We start from the raw sequence: 21,568 nt of genomic DNA on the forward strand, positions 1-21,568 counted from the left end.
ACGTTTACTAGGTGCGAGCGTTTCCCGAACGCGGGGGACGGAGAGGACAATTTCTAAGGAAGTGCTCGGTACTGGCACAGTACAGACACAGGTTCTCGTCTCTGCGGCGGCTTCGTTCTTGCGGAGTCAGGCGTGACCGATCCACCTGCATGGCCTCCACGGCGGGAGGCCCAGTAGCGGGTTGAGGTGGACGGAGCAAAAACGGGAGCCAGACGAGGGTAGCGTCTAGGATGAGCTTTTTCCTTTTCAAGGAGGAGTTCCTCTTGTCTTTCGGCAAAACACTTGTCTATCCTAGTGGCCAGCAAGATGAGGTCACTAAGAGTGAAAGGAAGCTCACGTGCAGCCAGGACGTCCTTTATCTCGCTGCTAAGTCCCTTCTTGAAGGTGGCGCAAAGGGCTTCATTGTTCCAGTTCAGCTCAGAGGCCAGGGTGCGGAACTGAATGGCATAGTCACCCACGGAAGAACCTCCTTGGGTCAAGTTTAGTAAGGCAGTCTCTGCGGAGGTAACCCGGGCAGGCTCCTCAAAAACATTCCGGAACTCTAGGCAGAAGCTCTGGACAGAAGCGGTGGCAGGATCTGCGCGGTCCCATAGTGGTGTAGCCCAGGCCAGGGCCCAGAGGCGTAACTAGAACCTTCAGGGCCCCGGTGCAAGAAGCCATGAAGGGCCCCCCGGACCCCTGGCCGGGGCCCTTCCCTCCAAGCCTGGGGCTCTTCCCACTGATCCTGGGGCCCTTTGCTCTTGTTTTGGGGCCCTTTATTACAGTCCTGCAGCGGGACCCTTTCACAAGTTCTGCAGTGGGCCCCCTTCCTGCCATCCACAGTGGTGGAATGCCAGGGCCCGGTCGCAAGTGTGACCTTTGCAATCCTGGAAGTTCACTGGTGTCAGTAGTTTTTATTTTTTGGTATTTTAATTGTATTATTTTTTATCATTTTATTTTATTTTTTTACAATCTCACTGACTATGACTCTGTCCATTTCGAAAAGGAAGGAGCTGGTAAATTACAAAATTACCTTCCTGGTTCTCTATTGTGACAAATCCCCTGCAGCAGTTGGCAGGAGAGGGGAGGGAGCACAGTGGGGGGGGGGGGGACCAGGAGAGCACACAGGGGCCAAGAGACATCAGAACACAAGTGAACTGGATAGGAGGAGTGGCGGGGGCAGCATACAGAGGAACCAATCTCCTCCAGTTTCCTCCTGAAGCTACAGTGATTTCTCTACATGCTACTCCCGCCGCCCCTCCTATCAAGGTGTACAGGGGAGCCACACAGGCCCCCTGGAGCATGGGGCCCGGTTGCAATTGCAACCCCTGCAACCTTTGTAGTTACGCCCCTGCCAGGGCCTTCCCGGACAGTAAACTGAGAATAAAGGCTACCTTGGCTCGCTCAGAAGGAAACTGGTCGGACAGTAGCTCAAGGTGGAGAGAGCACTGCGACAGGAACCCACGGCACTGCTTTGGATCTCCGTCATATTTGTCTGGTAGGGACAAATGGATTCTGGAAACGGTGGCAACTGCAGGTGGAGGTGATGCAGCAGGTGCAGACGGAGGAGCTGGCTGTTGCTGAGAAGGCAGGAGCTGCTGCAACATAGCGGTCAACTGGGCCAGCTGTTGACCCTGCTGGGCCACAATGGTGGTGAGGTCCGCTAGGCTTGGCAGGGGAACATCAGCGGGTTTCAATGGCCGGATCTTACTGTCACGAACCGGCAGGACTGGTAGTGGATCCTCTGGACCAGAGAGGCGATGGCACGGGTTGTACTAGAGGACCGGTTCTAAGCAGTTACTGGTCTTCACCAGAGCCCGCCGCAAGGCGGGATGGATTTGTTGCGGCGGTAACTACCAGGTCGTGTCCCCTAGTAACAACTCAACCTCTCTGGCAGCTGATATGGCGTGGTACACAGGGAGTAGGCAAGAGCGTAGTCGGACGTAGCAGAGGTCAGGGCAGGCAGCAAAGGTTCAAAGGCGAGTAGTCAGTAGCAACGGGTTCGGCAACAGGCAAGGCAAACTAACACAGTAGGGAACGCTTTCTCAGAGGCACAAGGCACAAAGATCCGGCAGGAAGCTGTGGGAGGAGAAGGTATTTATGGGCAGTGCACAGGTGAAGCCTAATTAAGTCAGCACAGCCTCTCACAAACCTTAACCCTTAATAACCACTTTGGGCCAGGCACCAATCACTGGTGCACTGGCCCTTTGAATCTAAGAGTCCCGGCACGCGTGCGCCCTAGAGAGCGGGGACGCACACACCGAGACGCTGGAGTGCTGCCTGGGGGCATACGCTGTGAGCGCTCCGAGGCCAGCAGGGAGCCTGGAGCGCTCAGCGTAACAACCACTCACTGAGTGCCCTGATGCTACAGACTGCCCTACCGTGTCACTATGTACTACTCACTGACTGCCCTGCTGCCACATACCCCTCACTGAGTGCCCTGATGCTACAGACTGCCCTACCATGTCACTATGTAATACTCAATGACTGCCCTGCTGCCACATACCACTCACTGAGTGCCCTGATGCTACAGACTGCCCTACCGTGTCACTATGTACTACTCACTGACTGCCCTGCTGCCACATACCCCTCACTGAGTGCCCTGATGCTACAGACTGCCCTACCGTGTCACTATGTAATACTCACTGACTGCCCTGCTGCCACATACCACTCACTGAGTGCCCTGATGCTACAGACTGCCCTACCATGTCACTATGTACTACTCACTGACTGCCCTGCCACTACATACTGCCCTATCCTGTCACTATGTACTGCTCACTTACTGCTCTGGTGCTACTGGCGCTACAAACCACTCACTGACTGCCCTGCCACTACATACCGCTCACAGACTGCCTTGCTGCTACATACTGCTCACTAACTGCCCTGTGGCTACATATTGCCCTATCCTGTCGCTATGTACTGCTCACTGACTACTCTGTGGCTGCATACTACTCACTGACTGCCTTGCCACTACATACTGCTCACAATCTGCCTTTCTGCTACATACTGCTCACTGACTGCCCTGTGGCTATATACTGCCCTATCCTGTCACTATGTACTGCTCACTGACTGTCCTGGTGCTACATATTGCTCACTGACTGCCCTGCCACTATATACCGCTCACTGACTGCCCTGTCACTATATACTGCTCACTGACTGCCCTGTCACTATATACTGCTCACTGACTGCCCTGCCACTATTTACCGCTCACTGACTGCCCTGTCACTATATACTGCTCACTGACTGCCCTGTCACTATATACTGCTCACTGACTGCCCTGTCACTATATACTGCTCACTGACTGCCCTGTCGCTACATACTGCACAATGACTGCTCTGCTGCTACGTACCGCTCACTGACTGCAGTACCACTACATACGGCCCACTCTCCTCACCTTGCCCAGCCCAGGAAACAAATTACAAAAGCTTGATACATGTGAAAAAAAATGCTTGTGAAATACTTGTAAAATACCTGTAATACGTCTGAAAAAAATGCTTCAAAATCACCCGGGATACACTGCAATTACACACTGCTCAGTAGTGAATGCTGGCTTAGGCTGGCCATACATTATACAATTCTCTTGTACTATTTTCTTTTAGATTTACCAAAACCATATAATATGGAGTTAAACCTAAACAATTTCAATTTGTATGCAATCAGGCAGGCCACTGAACTACATAGTTGAAGGTAAATCTAAAGGAAATTGAATAAGAAAATTGTATAATGTATGGCCAGGTTTAGAGGTGACACATGAAGCTGTGAGGCTGCTTCAGGACAATAGAGTGTGTGGTAGTGGGAAGCCCTACAGTGTGTAAGAATAGGCAAAAAATTACACAGAGTTCACACAAATACAGAGTGCAGGGCCCTGGAATATTGATTGTCCGGGTTTTGTAATTCCTTGATTGGGTTCTGGAGTTCGGAGAGCTGAGAAAGCTGCAAAATGTACAGGTATTGTACAAACTCCCAGGGGTGCTGTGAGGTGGTCTGAGGGACAATACCAGAGGCCTAAACTTAATGCCTAAGCTGCGAAAGCAAGCCAGAAGGCTTAAGGATTTTTCCTTTTGCATGTTTGAACTGATGGTGGAAACCCATGTGAGGGGAACTGTTTATGTTGCACTTTTTGTTTTTAATAAAAGTGGACCATCAAGCCTTGAAAACATAGTTCCTGACCATCATCGACTCAATGGAAAGCACTACATCACTTGAGCAAAATCACAGGTGCCAGTGCTTGGATGTGCTTTGAGGCCAAGATGTATAAAACACACCAAGGAAACAGTTCACATATACCATTAGTAGTAGTCACATTCAACTGAACTTGTTCTAAAACCACATAAGTGACTAACTATTACTAGCCATTCCATGACCAGGATAAATGAGAGCCTTCATAGACCCTTTTCACATGCGCTTACTGGCCACATTATTAGGTGCACCTTGCTAGTACCAGGTTGGACTCCCTTTTGCCTTCAGAACTGCCTTAATTCTTTGTGGCATTGATTCAACAAGGTGTTGGAAACATTCCTCAGAGATTTTGGTTCATGTTGACATGATAGCATCACGCAGTTGCTGCAGATTTGTCGGTAGCACAGCCAATGTGCGAATTTCCCATTCCACCACATCCCAAAGGTGCTCTATTGGATTGAGGTCTGGCAATGGCCTTTGCTTCTGTCTATCCCCTGACAAGTGTAACTGTATGACCATATCATTTGTGTATAAAGGGGAAATAGAGAGTCTGGAGGTCCCCAGTCAGGTACAGGCTGTAACGCTGGTACCCTAGGGGTTTCCCAGGACTCCCTTTGGCCCCTTGTTTACCCTTTATAGCCATACTGTTAATTTTCCGGCTTGTTATGACTATGATATGTGGATTTACTAACATGATCATGATCCTGGGCATGTACTTTTAATCAGACATTTTGTCATTTTTTTAGGAATCACTATGCCAATTACTTATTGTTTATGCCACTATGTTATATATTTTTTAATTAAGATTGATTTTTAAGTATACCGCAGTCTGTTCCCTTCCCTCCTTCCAAGATCAGGACAACTTTGGGGCCTATCCCCCTCTCCCCCCTCCTTTTTTGGCTGCTGACTGTGGAGGCCATTGTAGTACAGTGAACTCATTGTCATTTTCAAGAAACCAATGGTGAGATGGTTTGAGCTTTGTGACATGGTGGATTATCCTGTTGGAAGTAGCCACCAGAAGATAGGTACACTGTAGTCATAGAGGGATGGACATTGTCAGCAGCAATACTCAGGTAGGCCTTGGCATTAAAGCAATGCTCAATTGGTACTAAGGAAATGTGCCAAAGAAAATATTCCCCCCCCCACCATTATACCACCACCAGCCTGAATTGTTGATACAAGGCAGGATGGATCAATGCTTTCATGTCATTAATGCTGAATTCTGACCCTACCATCTGAATGTTGCAGCTGAAATCGAGACTCATTAGACCATGCAACATTTTTCCAATCTTCTATTGTCCAGTTTTGGACAGCCTGTGCGAATTGTAGCCTAAAGCCTCGTACACGCGCAACAAATTTCCGCCGGCCGGTCGTTCGTCTTTTGTCCAGAGTGGTGTCTGTTGGTTGGAATGTGCTCTAGACTGCACACAAATTTTCCCACACGACAGAATTCTATTTCAGAAGTGATGTCATGTGTTGGATTGCTTTCTTTGTGTTCTTTCATCTCTGAGCATGCCTAGTCTTGCTCATAAGATTGTTCCCCATCGAAATCTGTACTGACTGCACGAAAATCGGATGTGTTGTGACGGAGGACAAAAATTTTATAGCCTGCACACCAGGATTTTTTTGACCGAAAAGTCGGAGTCGGTTGTCGAGAGCACCATACCAACAAGCCGAAAATCGGCAGATCGGTCGTCGGACGAAAATTCCAGACCGAATTTCGACTCGTGTGTACGAGGCTTTAGTTTCCTGTTCTTAACTGACAAGACTTGCACCCGGTGTGGTCTTCTGCTCCTATAGCCCATCTGCTTCAAGGTTCGATGTGTTGTGTGTTTAGAGATGGTATTCTGCATACCTTGGATGTAATGAGTGGGTATTTAAGTTACTGTTGCCTTTCTATGATCTCAAACCAGTCTGCCCATTTTCCTTTGACATCAACAAGGCATTTTTGTACACACAACTGCCGCACCCTGGATATTTTCTCTTTTCGGGACCATTCTCTGTAAACCCTAAAAATGGCTGTGCGTGAAAATCCCGGTAGATTAGCAGTTTTTGAAATTTTCAGACCAGCCTGTCTGGCACAAACAACCACGCCACATTCAAAGTCACTTAAATCCCCTTTCTTCCCCATTCTGATGCTTTCTTTTAACATCAGCAAGTCGCCTTCACCATGTCTAGAGGCCTAAATGCATTGAGTTGCTGCTATGTAATTGGCTGATTAGCAATTTGTGTTACCATGCAATTGAACAGATGTACCTAATAAAGTGGCCGGTGAGTGTATATGCAGTGTGTATTTACCTATTTCTCCAGTTTTTTGACTTAAGCACTTCAAAAAACAACGTATGCAAGGCAATGTATGCAATTAGGTGACATACAAGGAAGACACGACTCACATATTACATTGTGAGTAGGGTTGAGCGGACACCTAGATGTCCGTGTTCGACGGGTTCGGCCGAACTTTAAAAAAAAGTCCGGGTCCGTGTCCCGGACTTTTACCGAACTTTTCCCGGACACCGAACCCCATTGAAGTCAATGGGGACCCGAACTTTAAGGCACTAAAATGGCTCTAAAACACCAAAGGAAAGGGCTAGAGTGCTGCAAATGGCAGCAAAACGTAATTAAGAGCATGGCAAGTGCTCTGCAAACAAATGTGGATAGGGAAATAACTTAAAACAACAAAAAAAAACAGAAAAATAAAACAATGTTCTTCTTCATCTCTGAAGGACGAGGCCCATATGGAGTAGGAGGGAGGTTGAGGTGGTGGTGGATGTGGCGGTGACATAGGCGTGCGCACAGGGTGTGCTGGGTGTGCCTGGGCACACCCTAATCACCTAGGGCACATAGCATTGCCAGTGAGGAGATGGGAAAGATCTCCCTGGGACCTGCTCTGCTCTATTTCTCCTTGCCTACAGGTACATGGCCCCGATACATTACTCTCCCTGCTGGCAAACACATGCATGTGTATTTCAACTTTGGGGTGCACACCTTAATGCAATAGGCTGCGCACACCTATGGGCGGTGTAGGTGGAAGCGGCGGTGGAGGAGGACCAGGGCCGGATTAACAGCATCATGGGCTTGGTGCTGAGGATTTTGAAGGGCCTTAGGGCCGTGCCTTGCCATGCACCCAGAGGAGGAAGGGTGCAGCCATGCATGCCTAATTCAACATGGGATGCTGTCTCTGAAGCCCATAAACACATCCATGCATCGCCAACTGTCCCTCCTTGTCCGGCCTTCACGCTGTGTGGGGAGGTTCTGAGGGTGCTGCCTGGGGAAGCGAGCATAGAAGCCAGACTTCTGTGTTTACAAGTGACAGAAGAGCGGTAACAGTGAATATGGCCAACCCGGGGCCTATATAAAAGGTAGGGGCCTGGAGCTGCAGCTCCAATAGACCCTACATTAATCTGGCCCTGAGGAGGAGGACGAGGTAGCCAACACTGCTTCTTTTCACAAATTTTAAATGAGGGTACACCCCAAAAGAGTGAGAAAGAGCAAAAATGGAACAATGGGTGGGTAAGGTCGGTATCCATTGCTATTCTGCATAAGGTACGGAAAAGTCCCGTGGGATCCATGCCTGGTTCATTTTAATGAACGTGAGCTTGTCCACATTGTCTCTGGACAGGCGGCTGCGCTTGTCTGTTATAACGCCCCCAGCCGTGCTAAATACCCGTTCAGATAATACACTGGCTGCAGGGCACGCCAGCACCTCCAAGGCGTAAAGGGCAAGCTCAGGCCATGTGCCCAATTTGGAGACCCAGAAGTTGAAGGGGGCAGACCCGTCATTCACTACATGTAGGCGTGTGCACACATACTGCTCCACCATGTTGGTAAAATGCTGCCTCCTGCTAAGACGTTCCATCTGAGCTGCTGGTGCTGCTGTTTGTTGTGGCGTGCTGACAAAGCTTTTCCACATTTCGGCCATGCTAACCCTGCCTTCTGAGGTGCTGGCGGTGCCCTGGTTGCGTTGGCGACCTCCTCCTCCTCCTCCTCTGCCTTGTGCTTCCACTGTGGCCCCGCTGTCAGATGGGAATGCCAGCAGCATGGCGTCTACCAGCGTGCGCTTGTACTCGCGCATCTTGCGATCGCGCTCCAGTGAGTGAATTAAGGACGGTACGTTGTCCTTGTAACGGGGATCCAGCAGCGTGGCCACCCAGTAATCAGCACAAGTTAGAATGTGGGCAACTCGGCGGTCGTTGTGGAGACACTGCAGCATGTAATCGCTCATGTGTGCCAGGCTGCCCAGAGGCAACGAAAGGCTGTCCTCTGTGGGAGGTGTATGGTCCGTGTCCTCTGTATCCCCCCAGCCACGCACCAGTGATGGCCATGAGCTGGCCTGGGTGCCACCCTGCTGTGAACATGGTTCCATCTCCTCCTCCAGCTCCTCCTCCTCCTCATCCTCCTCATCCTCCAGAACTGTGCCCCTGCTGGACAATTGCGTCCCTGGCGTTTGCGTGTGCAGGAACCCACCCTCGGAGCCCCTTGCGAATGACTGCCCTGAAAGCCTTGGAAATGTTACCTCTTCATCCTCCTCCTCCTCCTCATCCTGTGCCACATCCTCTTCCATCATCGCCCGAATTGTTTTTTCAAGGAGGCATAGAAGTGGGATAGTTAAGCTGAGAACGGCGTCATTGCCACTGGCCATGTTGGTGGAGTACTCAAAACAGCGCAACAAGGCACACAGGTCTCGCATGGAGGCCCAGTTATTGGTGGTGAAGTGGTGCTGTTCCGCAGAGCGACTCACGCGTGCGTGCTGCAGCTGAAACTCCACTATGGCCTGCTGCTGCTCGCACAGTCTTTCCAGCATGTGCAAGGTGGAGTTCCACCTTGTGGGCACGTCACATATGAGGCGGTGAGCGGGAAGGCCGAAGTTACGCTGCAGCGCTGCCAGGCGAGCAGCAGCAGGGTGAGAACGCCGAAAGTGCGCACAAACGGCCCGCACTTTCTGCAGCAGCTCTGACATATCGGGGTAGTTTTTAAGGAACCTCTGCACCACCAAATTCAGCACATGCGCCAGGCAAGGGATGTGCGTCAAACCGGCTAGGCCCAGAGCTGCTATGAGATTTCGCCCGTTATCGCACACCACCAGGCCGGGCTTGAGGCTCGCTGGCAGCAACCACTCATTTGTCTGCTGTTCCATGCTCCTCCACAACTCCTGCGCGGTGTGTGGTTTGTCCCCCAAACAGGCAAGTTGTAAAACTGCCTGCTGTCGTTTACCCCTGGCCGTGCTGAAGTTGGTGGTGAAGGTGTTACGCTGTCCGGATGAGGAGGCGGTAGAGGATGAGGAAGCGGAGTAGGAGGAGTTAGGAACAGGAGGCAAACTGAAGCGCCCTGCAATCCTCGGTGGTGGAAGGACATGCGCCAAATTGCTATCCGCCTCAGGCCCATCCGCCACTGCATTTACCCAGTGTGCCGTTAGGGAGATATAACGCCCCTGACCGTGCTTACTGGTCCACGTATCCGTAGTTAGGTGGACCTTGGCACAGATGGCGTTGCGCAGTGCACACCTGATTTTTTCCCCCACTTGGTTGTGCAGGGAAGGGATGGCTTGCCTGGAAAAGTAGTGGCGGCTGGGCACGACGTACTGTGGGACAGCCACCGACATAAGGTTTTTAAAACTGTGCGTCTCCACCAGACGGAATGACAGCATTTCAAAGGCCAATAATTTTGAAATGCTGGCATTCAGGGCCAGGGATCGCGGGTGGGTAGGGGGGTACTTCCTCTTCCTCTCAAGTGTTTGGGAGATGGAAAGCTGAACGCTTCCACGGGACATTGTGGAGATGGTTGTTGGTGACCCAGGTGGTGGTGTTGCTGACAGATCGTCTGTTTGCGGGGTGGCAGGTGCCGGTATCACTACAGATGTGGCTGGAGCGGCCGAGACTGCAGCAGAAGAGGAAGCAGGATGAGCCAGAGACGTTTCTTGGTTTTGAAGGTGTGTACTCCACTGCAGCTCGTGCTTTGCACTTAGATGCCTGATCATGCAGGTTGTGCTCAGGTTGAGAAGGTTCATGCCTCGCTTCAAGCTCTGATTGCACAGGGTGCAAACCACTCGTGTCCTGTCATCAGCACATTTTCTAAAGAACTTCCACGCTAGAGAACTCCTTTGAGCTGACTTTGGTGCGCTCGTTCCCTTGCTGCGTTGGGCAGTAGCGGGCGTAGTGTCTAGGGCACGGCCGCTCCGCTTCTGCACCCTGCTCCCTCTTCTGCTGTGCTGGTGGCTCTGTGCGACCACCGCCTCTTCCTCCAAACTACTCAGTTCACCTGCATGACGTTCATTCCATGTGGGGTCGAGGACCTCATCGTCCTCCACATCATCTTCCACCCAGTCTTCACCCCTGCCCTCCTTGTCGGTCTCCACAATGCTGAACGCCGCAGCAGTTGGCACCTGCGTTTCGTCATCATCGGAGACGTGCTGCGATGATCCTTGCATGTACTCATCTTGAGGAATAAGTGGTTGGGCATCGCTGCACTCAATTTCTTCCACTTCTGGGGCAGGGCTAGGTGGATGGCCCTGGGAAACCCTGCTGACAGAGTCCTCAAAAAGAATAAGAGACTGCTGTATGGCTTGGGGCTCAGACTGCTGGCCTGATTTGCAAGGGGGTGAGGTGAAAGACGGTTGGACATTGGCTGCAGGTGCCAACTCTGACCTTTCTGCAGTAGACTGGGTGGGAGACAATGTGAAGGAACTGGAGGCACTGTCAGCAGCAAACCAATCTACTATCGCCTCAACTTGTTCTGGCCTCATCACTTCTAGGGGCGTTTGATGCCCTACCAAATACTGATGCAGGTTCTGTCGCCTACTCACACTTGAGGAAGGTGTTTCACTTGTGCGTGTAGCTGGCACAGATCGACCATGTCCTCTCCTTGCAACAGGAGCTCTACCAGCAGCACCACGACCCAGGCCACGGCCCTTATTTGACGGTCTCCTCATATTTCTGTAATTTAAGATCTTGCCCTAGAAAGGTTTTTATTGAATAGCGGAATAGAAAATATGATCCAAAAAAAGTGTATGTATATCACACGTACACAACCACACTAGGCCCCAATTACTATTGTTTGTACCCCTAAAAGGCTAGATGAGGAGTAGGGGGAGTATGGAACAGGCAGCACCCTCAAACCTTCAGAAGTATGAGATGAACCCCAACAACTTGGAAAGGTGGATCTCTCTCACACGTACCGACACAGACTATCCCGCAATTCAATTGATCCTCAAAGGTTTTTATTGAATAGCGGAATAGGAAATATGATCAAAAAATGTGTATGTATCTCACACGTACAGAAGCACACTAGGCCCCAATTACTATTGTTTGTACACCTAAAAGGATGGATGAGGAGGAGGAGGAGTATGGAACAGGCAGCACCCTCAAAGCTTCAGAAGTATGAGATGAACCCCAAAAACTTGGAAAGGTGGATCTCACACGTACCGACACAGACTATCCCGCAATTTAATTGATCCCCAAAGGTTTTTATTGAATAGCGGAATAGGAAATATGATCAAAAAATGTGTATGTATCTCACACGTACAGAAGCACACTAGGCCCCAATTACTATTGTTTGTACACCTAAAAGGATGGATGAGGAGGAGGAGGAGTATGGAACAGGCAGCACCCTCAAAGCTTCAGAAGTATGAGATGAACCCCAAAAACTTGGAAAGGTGGATCTCACACGTACCGACACAGACTATCCCGCAATTTAATTGATCCCCAAAGGTTTTTATTGAATAGCGGAATAGGAAATATGATCAAAAAATGTGTATGTATCTCACACGTACAGAAGCACACTAGGCCCCAATTACTATTGTTTGTACACCTAAAAGGATGGATGAGGAGGAGGAGGAGTATGGAACAGGCAGCACCCTCAAAGCTTCAGAAGTATGAGATGAACCCCAAAAACTTGGAAAGGTGGATCTCACACGTACCGACACAGACTATCCCGCAATTTAATTGATCCCCAAAGGTTTTTATTGAATAGCGGAATAGGAAATATGATCAAAAAAAGTGTATGTATCTCGCACGTACAGAAACACACTAGGCCCCAATTACTATTGTTTGTACACCTAAAAGGATGGATGAGGAGGAGGAGGAGTATGGAACAGGCAGCACCCTCAAAGCTTCAGAAGTATGAGATGAACCCCAAAAACTTGGAAAGGTGGATCTCACACGTACCGACACAGACTATTCCGCAATTTAATTGATCCCCAAAGGTTTTTATTGAATAGCGGAATAGGAAATATGATCAAAAAATGTGTATGTATCTCACACGTACAGAAGCACACTAGGCCCCAATTACTATTGTTTGTACACCTAAAAGGATGGATGAGGAGGAGGAGGAGTATGGAACAGGCAGCACCCTCAAAGCTTCAGAAGTATGAGATGAACCCCAAAAACTTGGAAAGGTGGATCTCACACGTACCGACACAGACTATTCCGCAATTTAATTGATCCCCAAAGGTTTTTATTGAATAGCGGAATAGGAAATATGATCAAAAAATGTGTATGTATCTCACACGTACAGAAGCACACTAGGCCCCAATTACTATTGTTTGTACACCTAAAAGGATGGATGAGGAGGAGGAGGAGTATGGAACAGGCAGCACCCTCAAAGCTTCAGAAGTATGAGATGAACCCCAAAAACTTGGAAAGGTGGATCTCACACGTACCGACACAGACTATCCCGCAATTTAATTGATCCCCAAAGGTTTTTATTGAATAGCGGAATAGGAAATATGATCAAAAAAAGTGTATGTATCTCGCACGTACACAACCACACTAGGCCCCAATTACTATTGTTTGTACCCCTAAAAGGCTAGATGAGGAGTAGGGGGGGTATGGAACAGGCAGCACCCTCAAACCTTCAGAAGTATGAGATGAACCCCAACAACTTGGAAAGGTGGATCTCTCTCACACGTACCGACACAGACTATCCCGCAATTCAATTGATCCTCAAAGGTTTTTATTGAATAGCGGAATAGGAAATATGATCAAAAAAAGTGTATGTATCTCGCACGTACACAACCACACTAGGCCCCAATTACTATTGTTTGTACCCCTAAAAGGCTAGATGAGGAGTAGGGGGGGTATGGAACAGGCAGCACCCTCAAACCTTCAGAAGTATGAGATGAACCCCAACAACTTGGAAAGGTGGATCTCTCTCACACGTACCAACACAGACTATCCCCCAATTTAACTGATCCCCAAAGGTTTTTGATTAAATAGCGGAATAGAAAATATGATCCCAAAAAAGTGTATGTATATCACACGTACACAACCACACTAGGCCCCAATTACTATTGTTTGTACCCCTAAAAGGCTAGGAGTAGGGGGAGTATGGAACAGGCAGCACCCTCAAACCTTCAGAAGTATGAGATGAACCCCAACAACTTGGAAAGGTGGATCTCTCTCACACGTACCAACACAGACTATCCCCCAATTTAACTGATCCCCAGAGGTTTTTGATTAAATAGCGGAATAGAAAATATGATCCCAAAAAAGTGTATGTATATCACACGTACACAACCACACTAGGCCCCAATTACTATTGTTTGTACCCCTAAAAGGCTAGGAGTAGGGGGGAGTATGGAACAGGCAGCACCCTCAAACCTTCAGAAGTATGAGATGAACCCCAACAACTTGGAAAGGTGGATCTCTCTCACACGTACCAACACAGACTATCCCCCAATTTAACTGATCCCCAGAGGTTTTTGATTAAATAGCGGAATAGAAAATATGATCCCAAAAAAGTGTATGTATATCACACGTACACAACCACACTAGGCCCCAATTACTATTGTTTGTACCCCTAAAAGGCTAGGAGTAGGGGGAGTATGGAACAGGCAGCACCCTCAAACCTTCAGAAGTATGAGATGAACCCCAACAACTTGGAAAGGTGGATCTCTCTCACACGTACCAACACAGACTATCCCCCAATTTAACTGATCCCCAGAGGTTTTTGATTAAATAGCGGAATAGAAAATATGATCCCAAAAAAGTGTATGTATAGCACACGTACACAACCACACTAGGCCCCAATTACTATTGTTTGTACCCCTAAAAGGCTAGGAGTAGGGGGAGTATGGAACAGGCAGCACCCTCAAACCTTCAGAAGTATGAGATGAACCCCAACAACTTGGAAAGGTGGATCTCTCTCACACGTACCAACACAGACTATCCCCCAATTTAACTGATCCCCAGAGGTTTTTGATTAAATAGCGGAATAGAAAATATGATCCCAAAAAAGTGTATGTATATCACACGTACACAACCACACTAGGCCCCAATTACTATTGTTTGTACCCCTAAAAGGCTAGGAGTAGGGGGAGTATGGAACAGGCAGCACCCTCAAACCTTCAGAAGTATGAGATGAACCCCAACAACTTGGAAAGGTGGATCTCTCTCACACGTACCAACACAGACTATCCCCCAATTTAACTGATCCCCAGAGGTTTTTGATTAAATAGCGGAATAGAAAATATGATCCCAAAAAAGTGTATGTATATCACACGTACACAACCACACTAGGCCCCAATTACTATTGTTTGTACCCCTAAAAGGCTAGGAGTAGGGGGGAGTATGGAACAGGCAGCACCCTCAAACCTTCAGAAGTATGAGATGAACCCCAACAACTTGGAAAGGTGGATCTCTCTCACACGTACCAACACAGACTATCCCCCAATTTAACTGATCCCCAGAGGTTTTTGATTAAATAGCGGAATAGAAAATATGATCCCAAAAAAGTGTATGTATATCACACGTACACAACCACACTAGGCCCCAATTACTATTGTTTGTACCCCTAAAAGGCTAGGAGTAGGGGGGAGTATGGAACAGGCAGCACCCTCAAACCTTCAGAAGTATGAGATGAACCCCAACAACTTGGAAAGGTGGATCTCTCTCACACGTACCAACACAGACTATCCCCCAATTTAACTGATCCCCAGAGGTTTTTGATTAAATAGCGGAATAGAAAATATGATCCCAAAAAAGTGTATGTATATCACACGTACACAACCACACTAGGCCCCAATTACTATTGTTTGTACCCCTAAAAGGCTAGGAGTAGGGGGAGTATGGAACAGGCAGCACCCTCAAACCTTCAGAAGTATGAGATGAACCCCAACAACTTGGAAAGGTGGATCTCTCTCACACGTACCAACACAGACTATCCCCCAATTTAACTGATCCCCAAAGGTTTTTGATTAAATAGCGGAATAGAAAATATGATCCCAAAAAAGTGTATGTATATCACACGTACACAACCACACTAGGCCCCAATTACTATTGTTTGTACCCCTAAAAGGCTAGGAGTAGGGGGAGTATGGAACAGGCAGCACCCTCAAACCTTCAGAAGTATGAGATGAACCCCAACAACTTGGAAAGGTGGATCTCTCTCACACGTACCAACACAGACTATCCCCCAATTTAACTGATCCCCAGAGGTTTTTGATTAAATAGCGGAATAGAAAATATGATCCCAAAAAAGTGTATGTATATCACACGTACACAACCACACTAGGCCCCAATTACTATTGTTTGTACCCCTAAAAGGCTAGGAGTAGGGGGAGTATGGAACAGGCAGCACCCTCAAACCTTCAGAAGTATGAGATGAACCCCAACAACTTGGAAAGGTGGATCTCTCTCACACGTACCAACACAGACTATCCCCCAATTTAACTGATCCCCAGAGGTTTTTGATTAAATAGCGGAATAGAAAATATGATCCCAAAAAAGTGTATGTATATCACACGTACACAACCACACTAGGCCCCAATTACTATTGTTTGTACCCCTAAAAGGCTAGGAGTAGGGGGGAGTATGGAACAGGCAGCACCCTCAAACCTTCAGAAGTATGAGATGAACCCCAACAACTTGGAAAGGTGGATCTCTCTCACACGTACCAACACAGACTATCCCCCAATTTAACTGATCCCCAGAGGTTTTTGATTAAATAGCGGAATAGAAAATATGATCCCAAAAAAGTGTATGTATATCACACGTACACAACCACACTAGGCCCCAATTACTATTGTTTGTACCCCTAAAAGGCTAGATGAGGAGTAGGGGGAGTATGGAACAGGCAGCACCCTCAAACCTTCAGAAGTATGAGATGAACCCCAACAACTTGGAAAGGTGGATCTCTCTCACACGTACCAACACAGACTATCCCCCAATTTAACTGATCCCCAGAGGTTTTTGATTAAATAGCGGAATAGAAAATATGATCCCAAAAAAGTGTATGTATATCACACGTACACAACCACACTAGGCCCCAATTACTATTGTTTGTACCCCTAAAAGGCTAGGAGTAGGGGGGAGTATGGAACAGGCAGCACCCTCAAACCTTCAGAAGTATGAGATGAACCCCAACAACTTGGAAAGGTGGATCTCTCTCACACGTACCAACACAGACTATCCCCCAATTTAACTGATCCCCAGAGGTTTTTGATTAAATAGCGGAATAGAAAATATGATCCCAAAAAAGTGTATGTATATCACACGTACACAACCACACTAGGCCCCAATTACTATTGTTTGTACCCCTAAAAGGCTAGATGAGGAGTAGGGGGAGTATGGAACAGGCAGCACCCTCAAACCTTCAGTATGAGATTGTGTTCACTGTACCCCACAAAGATTGAGTTCACTGCACCCCACAATGATTGTGTTCACTGCACCCCACAAAGATTGTGTTCACTGCACCTCACAAAGATTGTGTTCACTGTACCCCCCAAAGATTGTGTTCACTGCACCCCACAAAGATTCTGTTCACTGTACCCCACAAAGATTGTGTTCACTGCACCCCAAAAAGATTGTGTTCACTGCACCCCAAAAAGGATGTTGTTCACTGCACCCCAAAAAGGATGTTGTTCACTCCACCCCAAAAAGATTGTGTTCACTGCACCCCACAAAGATTGTGTTCACTGCACCCCAAAAAGATTGTGTTCACTGCACCCCAAAAATGATTTTGTTCACTGCACCCCAAAAAGGATTTTGTTCACTGCACCCCAAAAAGGATGTTGTTCACTCCACCCCAAAAAGATTGTGTTCACTGCACCCCAAAAAGATTGTGTTCACTGCACCCCACAAAGGATTTTGTTCACTGCACCCCAAAAAGATTGTGTTCACTGCACCCCAAAAAGGATGTTGTTCACTGCACCCCAAAAAGGATTTTGTTCACTGCACCCCAAAAAGATTGTGTTCACTGCACCCCACAAAGGATTTTGTTCACTGCACCCCACAAAGATTGTGTTCACTGCACACCAAAAAGGATTGTGTTCACTGCACCCCAAAAAGATTTTGTTCACTGCACCCCAAAAAGATTGTGTTCACTGCAGCCCAAAAAGATTGTGTTCACTGCAGCCCAAAAAGATTGTGTTCACTGCACCCCAAAAAGGATGTTGTTCACTGCACCCCAAAAAGGATTTTGTTCACTGCACCCCAAAAAGATTGTGTTCACTGCACCCCACAAAGGATTTTGTTCACTGCACCCCACAAAGATTGTGTTCACTGCACACCAAAAAGGATTGTGTTCACTGCACCCCAAAAAGATTTTGTTCACTGCACCCCAAAAAGATTGTGTTCACTGCAGCCCAAAAAGATTGTGTTCACTGCAGCCCAAAAAGATTGTGTTCACTGCAGCCCAAAAAGATTGTGTTCACTGCAGCCCAAAAAGATTGTGTTCACTGCAGCTCACACACAGAAAAATGGATGTGGATCACTGACACCTGCCTATCTCCAATCCCACACCACACAGCAATATCGATTGTAGTTTGTAGAACACAGTTTCCCTAAAATTCAGCAGACTCTGTCCCTAACAGGATTGAGAAGAGATCGTAGATCAGGATTGAGTGCAGATTCACCCCACCCCCCACACAGCAATATCGATTGTAGTTTGTAGAACACAGTTTCCCTAAAATTCAGCAGACTCTGTCCCTAACAGGATTGAGAAGAGATCGTAGATCAGGATTGAGTGCAGATTCACCACACCCCCCACACAGCAATATCGATTGTAGTTTGTAGAACACAGTTTCCCTAAAATTCAGCAGACTCTGTCCCTAACAGGATTGAGAAGAGATCGTAGATCAGGATTGAGTGCAGATTCACCCCACCCCCCACACAGCAATATCGATTGTAGTTTGTAGAAGACACTGACCCTATATAATTCAGCAGACTCTATCCCTAAAATGCCTACAACTCGCCCTGCCTAAACACTCCGACCTGTCCCTCAATTCTATCCGGACACAAATGGTTTTTTCCTGCCTATCTTTCCCTAATCAGCAGCCAGCACGTTGATGTGTGCTCTCTGTCCCTGAATCTAAGCAGCATAATGACGCCGCTGCGGCTGCCTCGAACTTATAAAGACTTGGTCACATGCTTCAGACGGCCAATCACAGCTACTGAGACATTTGCAGGCATGGCTGGGATGGCTTAAGGCACACCAGTTAAACGATTGTTGATTGGCTGTTGAAAGCCCGCCATGAAAAGAGCGCCAAAGCATGCAAAACCCGGAAATAAAACGACCGAACACGGATTTTTACCCGAACATACAGTAAAGTGTCCGTGTCCGTGTTCGGGTACAAAAAATCCAATTATTCGGTACGAACACGAATAATACAGTCCGTGTTCGCTCAACACTAATTGTGAGTTAATATGTACCACAGGAGTGTGACAGAAGGATGAAGTGGAATTTACCAAGCTTATTTGGTAGCCAGCTGATTTCCTCTGGCTGCTCAGGAAATGAAGACAGCAATGTATCTGTACATATGAAAAATCGGTTTAATTATCAGCAGACTGTGCAATATAGCTGTAGCACGGCTGGAGGTTCACATTATGAGCTGATACTAAGGCTGTTTACTGACAGGATTTATGTATGTCCCTTACACAGAATAAAAACTGGAGTTCAGGACACCTTCATGACGTACGAGGTTTACAAGGACGACATAACATTGCAGTTGGTGGAAAAAGCCTGCCAGATACTGGGTAAGTGTATATCCAAAACACAATTTATTCACGCTATTTTCTATTAAATGGAGGTAATAGTTAAACAGCCTGACTGAATGACATTGGATGAAAGGGATGCCTTGATTAATATGTACCTCAGGGAAGCATATGATTATCTGCTTTGACAATATTTCAATCATGTATATACACAGTAGGAATAAATATACACTTAATCAGGGAACATGAGGGTGCCAAAACACTGCTGTATTCATTTTTTTTTCTAATTTATCTGGAAGAATGGAAGGAAATGTAAATGTGTTAGCAATGTAACTAAAGAGACATATGGCATTGAACTATTTTAATGTCTAAACTAAGTAAAATACTAGTAGTACATTAACCACTTGCCTACAGGGCACTTTCACCCCCTTCCTGCCCAGGCCAATTTTCAGCTTTCAGTGCTCTCACGCTTTGAATGACAATTGCGCGGTCATGCTACACTGTACCCATATGACATTTTTATCATTTTTTTCACACAAATAGAGCTTTCTTTTGGTGGTATTTAATCACCTCTGGGTTTTTTATTTCTTACAAAAATAAAAGAAAAAAGACAGAAAATTAAAAAAAAAAAAAAAAAAAAATTCGTATTTTCTTTTGAAAATAAATAAATTTTTCTCCTTCACTGATGTGCGGTGATGAGGCGGCACTGATGGGCACTGATAGGCTGCACTGATGGGCACTGATGAGGTGGCACTTATGGGCACTGATGAGGCGGCACTTATGGGCACTGATGAGGTGGCACTGATGAGGAGGTACTAATATGCCGCACTGATGAGCACTGATAGGTGGCACTGATAGGCAGCACTGATGAGCACTGATAGGCGGCACTGATGAGCACTGAGAGGTGGCACTGCTGGGCACTGAGAGGTGGCACTGATGGGCACTGAGAGGCTGCACTGGCGGGCGGCACTGATGGGCACTGAAAGGCGGCACTGACGGGCGGCACTGATGGGCACTGAGAGGCGGCACTGATGGACACTGATGGGTGGTACTGATGGACACTGACGGGTGGCACTGATGAGCACTGTTGGGCGGCACTGATGAGCACTGATGGGCAGCACCATCAGTGCCCACACTCAGTGCCCATAGTGCTGCTAGTCAGTGCCCATCAGTGCCTAGATGAGCAGGCACTGATAGGCACTGACTGGCAGCATTGTGGGCACTGATGGAGGGCACTGATGGCGGGCACTGTGGGCACTTATGGCATTTTATTTACCTCTTGTGTAATCAGGGCACTGGTGATCAGTGCCCTGATTACATTTCTCTGTGTCTGATCGGCTCTCCTCTTCCTCACACGCAGTCTCTGTGTGAGGAAGGAGAGCTGGCAATGAGAGATGATCTCATATGTTTACATTTGAGATCATCTCTCATTGGACGTTCCGATCACGTGGCAAATGGCCGCTGTGATTGGCCATTCACCACGATCTGTGATTGGCTGTATTTTATAACAATAAAATAAATCAACGTTTTACAAAGCTGCACCGTTTTTTAAAATCTACTGAGGCCTCTTAACTGCATGGGCTATATCTGGAAAAGGTGAACTCAAACTGTCAATGACCATCACCGAGCAAATGGCAGTTTGTTAATCTGAACCTATACATTCCCTAGATTTATAAACACAAGGAAATGTTAAATAAATTGGCTTAACAGGCATTTGCAGGATAGGCTGGTGTTCCTTTAATGCCCATCTCAAATCAGAGGAATAGATACTTTATGCGCTCTCATATACATTGTACCAGCAACCTCTTGCCTTTTCTTAGTGTTACCTCCAATTTTCCATTACAGTACTTGTGGAGTGTGTCTAGTTAAAGCGGAGTTCCACCCAAAAGTGGAACTTCCGCTTTAGGGAGTCCTGACCCCCCGACATGCCACATTCGGCATGTCATTTTTTGGGGGGGGGGAGCGGGAACCTAGTTTTGACAGGTACCCGCTCCCACTTCCGCTCGGAGCGCCGCGGCGCCCTGAGCGGAAGTTCTCCTCTCCCCCTCCCTCCCTGCAATCTTCTGGGACACGTCAGAGGTCCCAGAAGATTGCCGGCCAATCACGGCGCGCAGCGCGACTCGCGCATGCGCAGTGGGTACCCGGCTGTGAAGCCGCAAACTGTAACAGCCGGGTGCCCACAGCAGTGATGCCGGCGCCGAGGGAGAGGATCGAGGCTTCCGGCGGCCGCATCGCTGGACCGTTGGACAGGTGAGTAAATGGCTGGAACTCCGCTTTAAGAATGCAGAATTCGATAAACAACAGTTGGAACCACTGCAATCATCTGTAATCAATTCTCAGTAGCAGGCCTGGTTGGGTGTGCTGCAGAACCCCCAAAAATTCTGCAAGCACCTGCAAAACACATCTATCAAATTAGCAGATGAAAGCATCCTTATTTTGTTTGTAGGCAGGTGCAGTCTACTTTCTCTACTGTAGGTGGTGCTATT

The 21,568-nt window shown here is 47.7% G+C and overlaps 1 protein-coding gene across 1 annotated transcript in view; it reads left to right on the plus strand.

The window, feature by feature from the left end:
- The window catches only part of LOC309550966 (guanylate cyclase soluble subunit beta-2-like), a 107,814-nt gene that overhangs the window by 16,403 nt on the left and 69,843 nt on the right, over positions 1-21,568 (plus strand). Inside the window, exon 3 of the mRNA XM_082251380.1 lies at positions 19,030-19,124. Coding sequence (XP_082107506.1) covers positions 19,030-19,124 — 95 coding nt within the window. The remainder of the gene's footprint in view (positions 1-19,029; positions 19,125-21,568) is intronic.

Source organism: Pelophylax lessonae (assembly GCF_965119305.1).
Source record: "Pelophylax lessonae genome assembly, chromosome: 3".
In the NCBI taxonomy this organism is placed as follows: domain Eukaryota; kingdom Metazoa; phylum Chordata; class Amphibia; order Anura; family Ranidae; genus Pelophylax; species Pelophylax lessonae.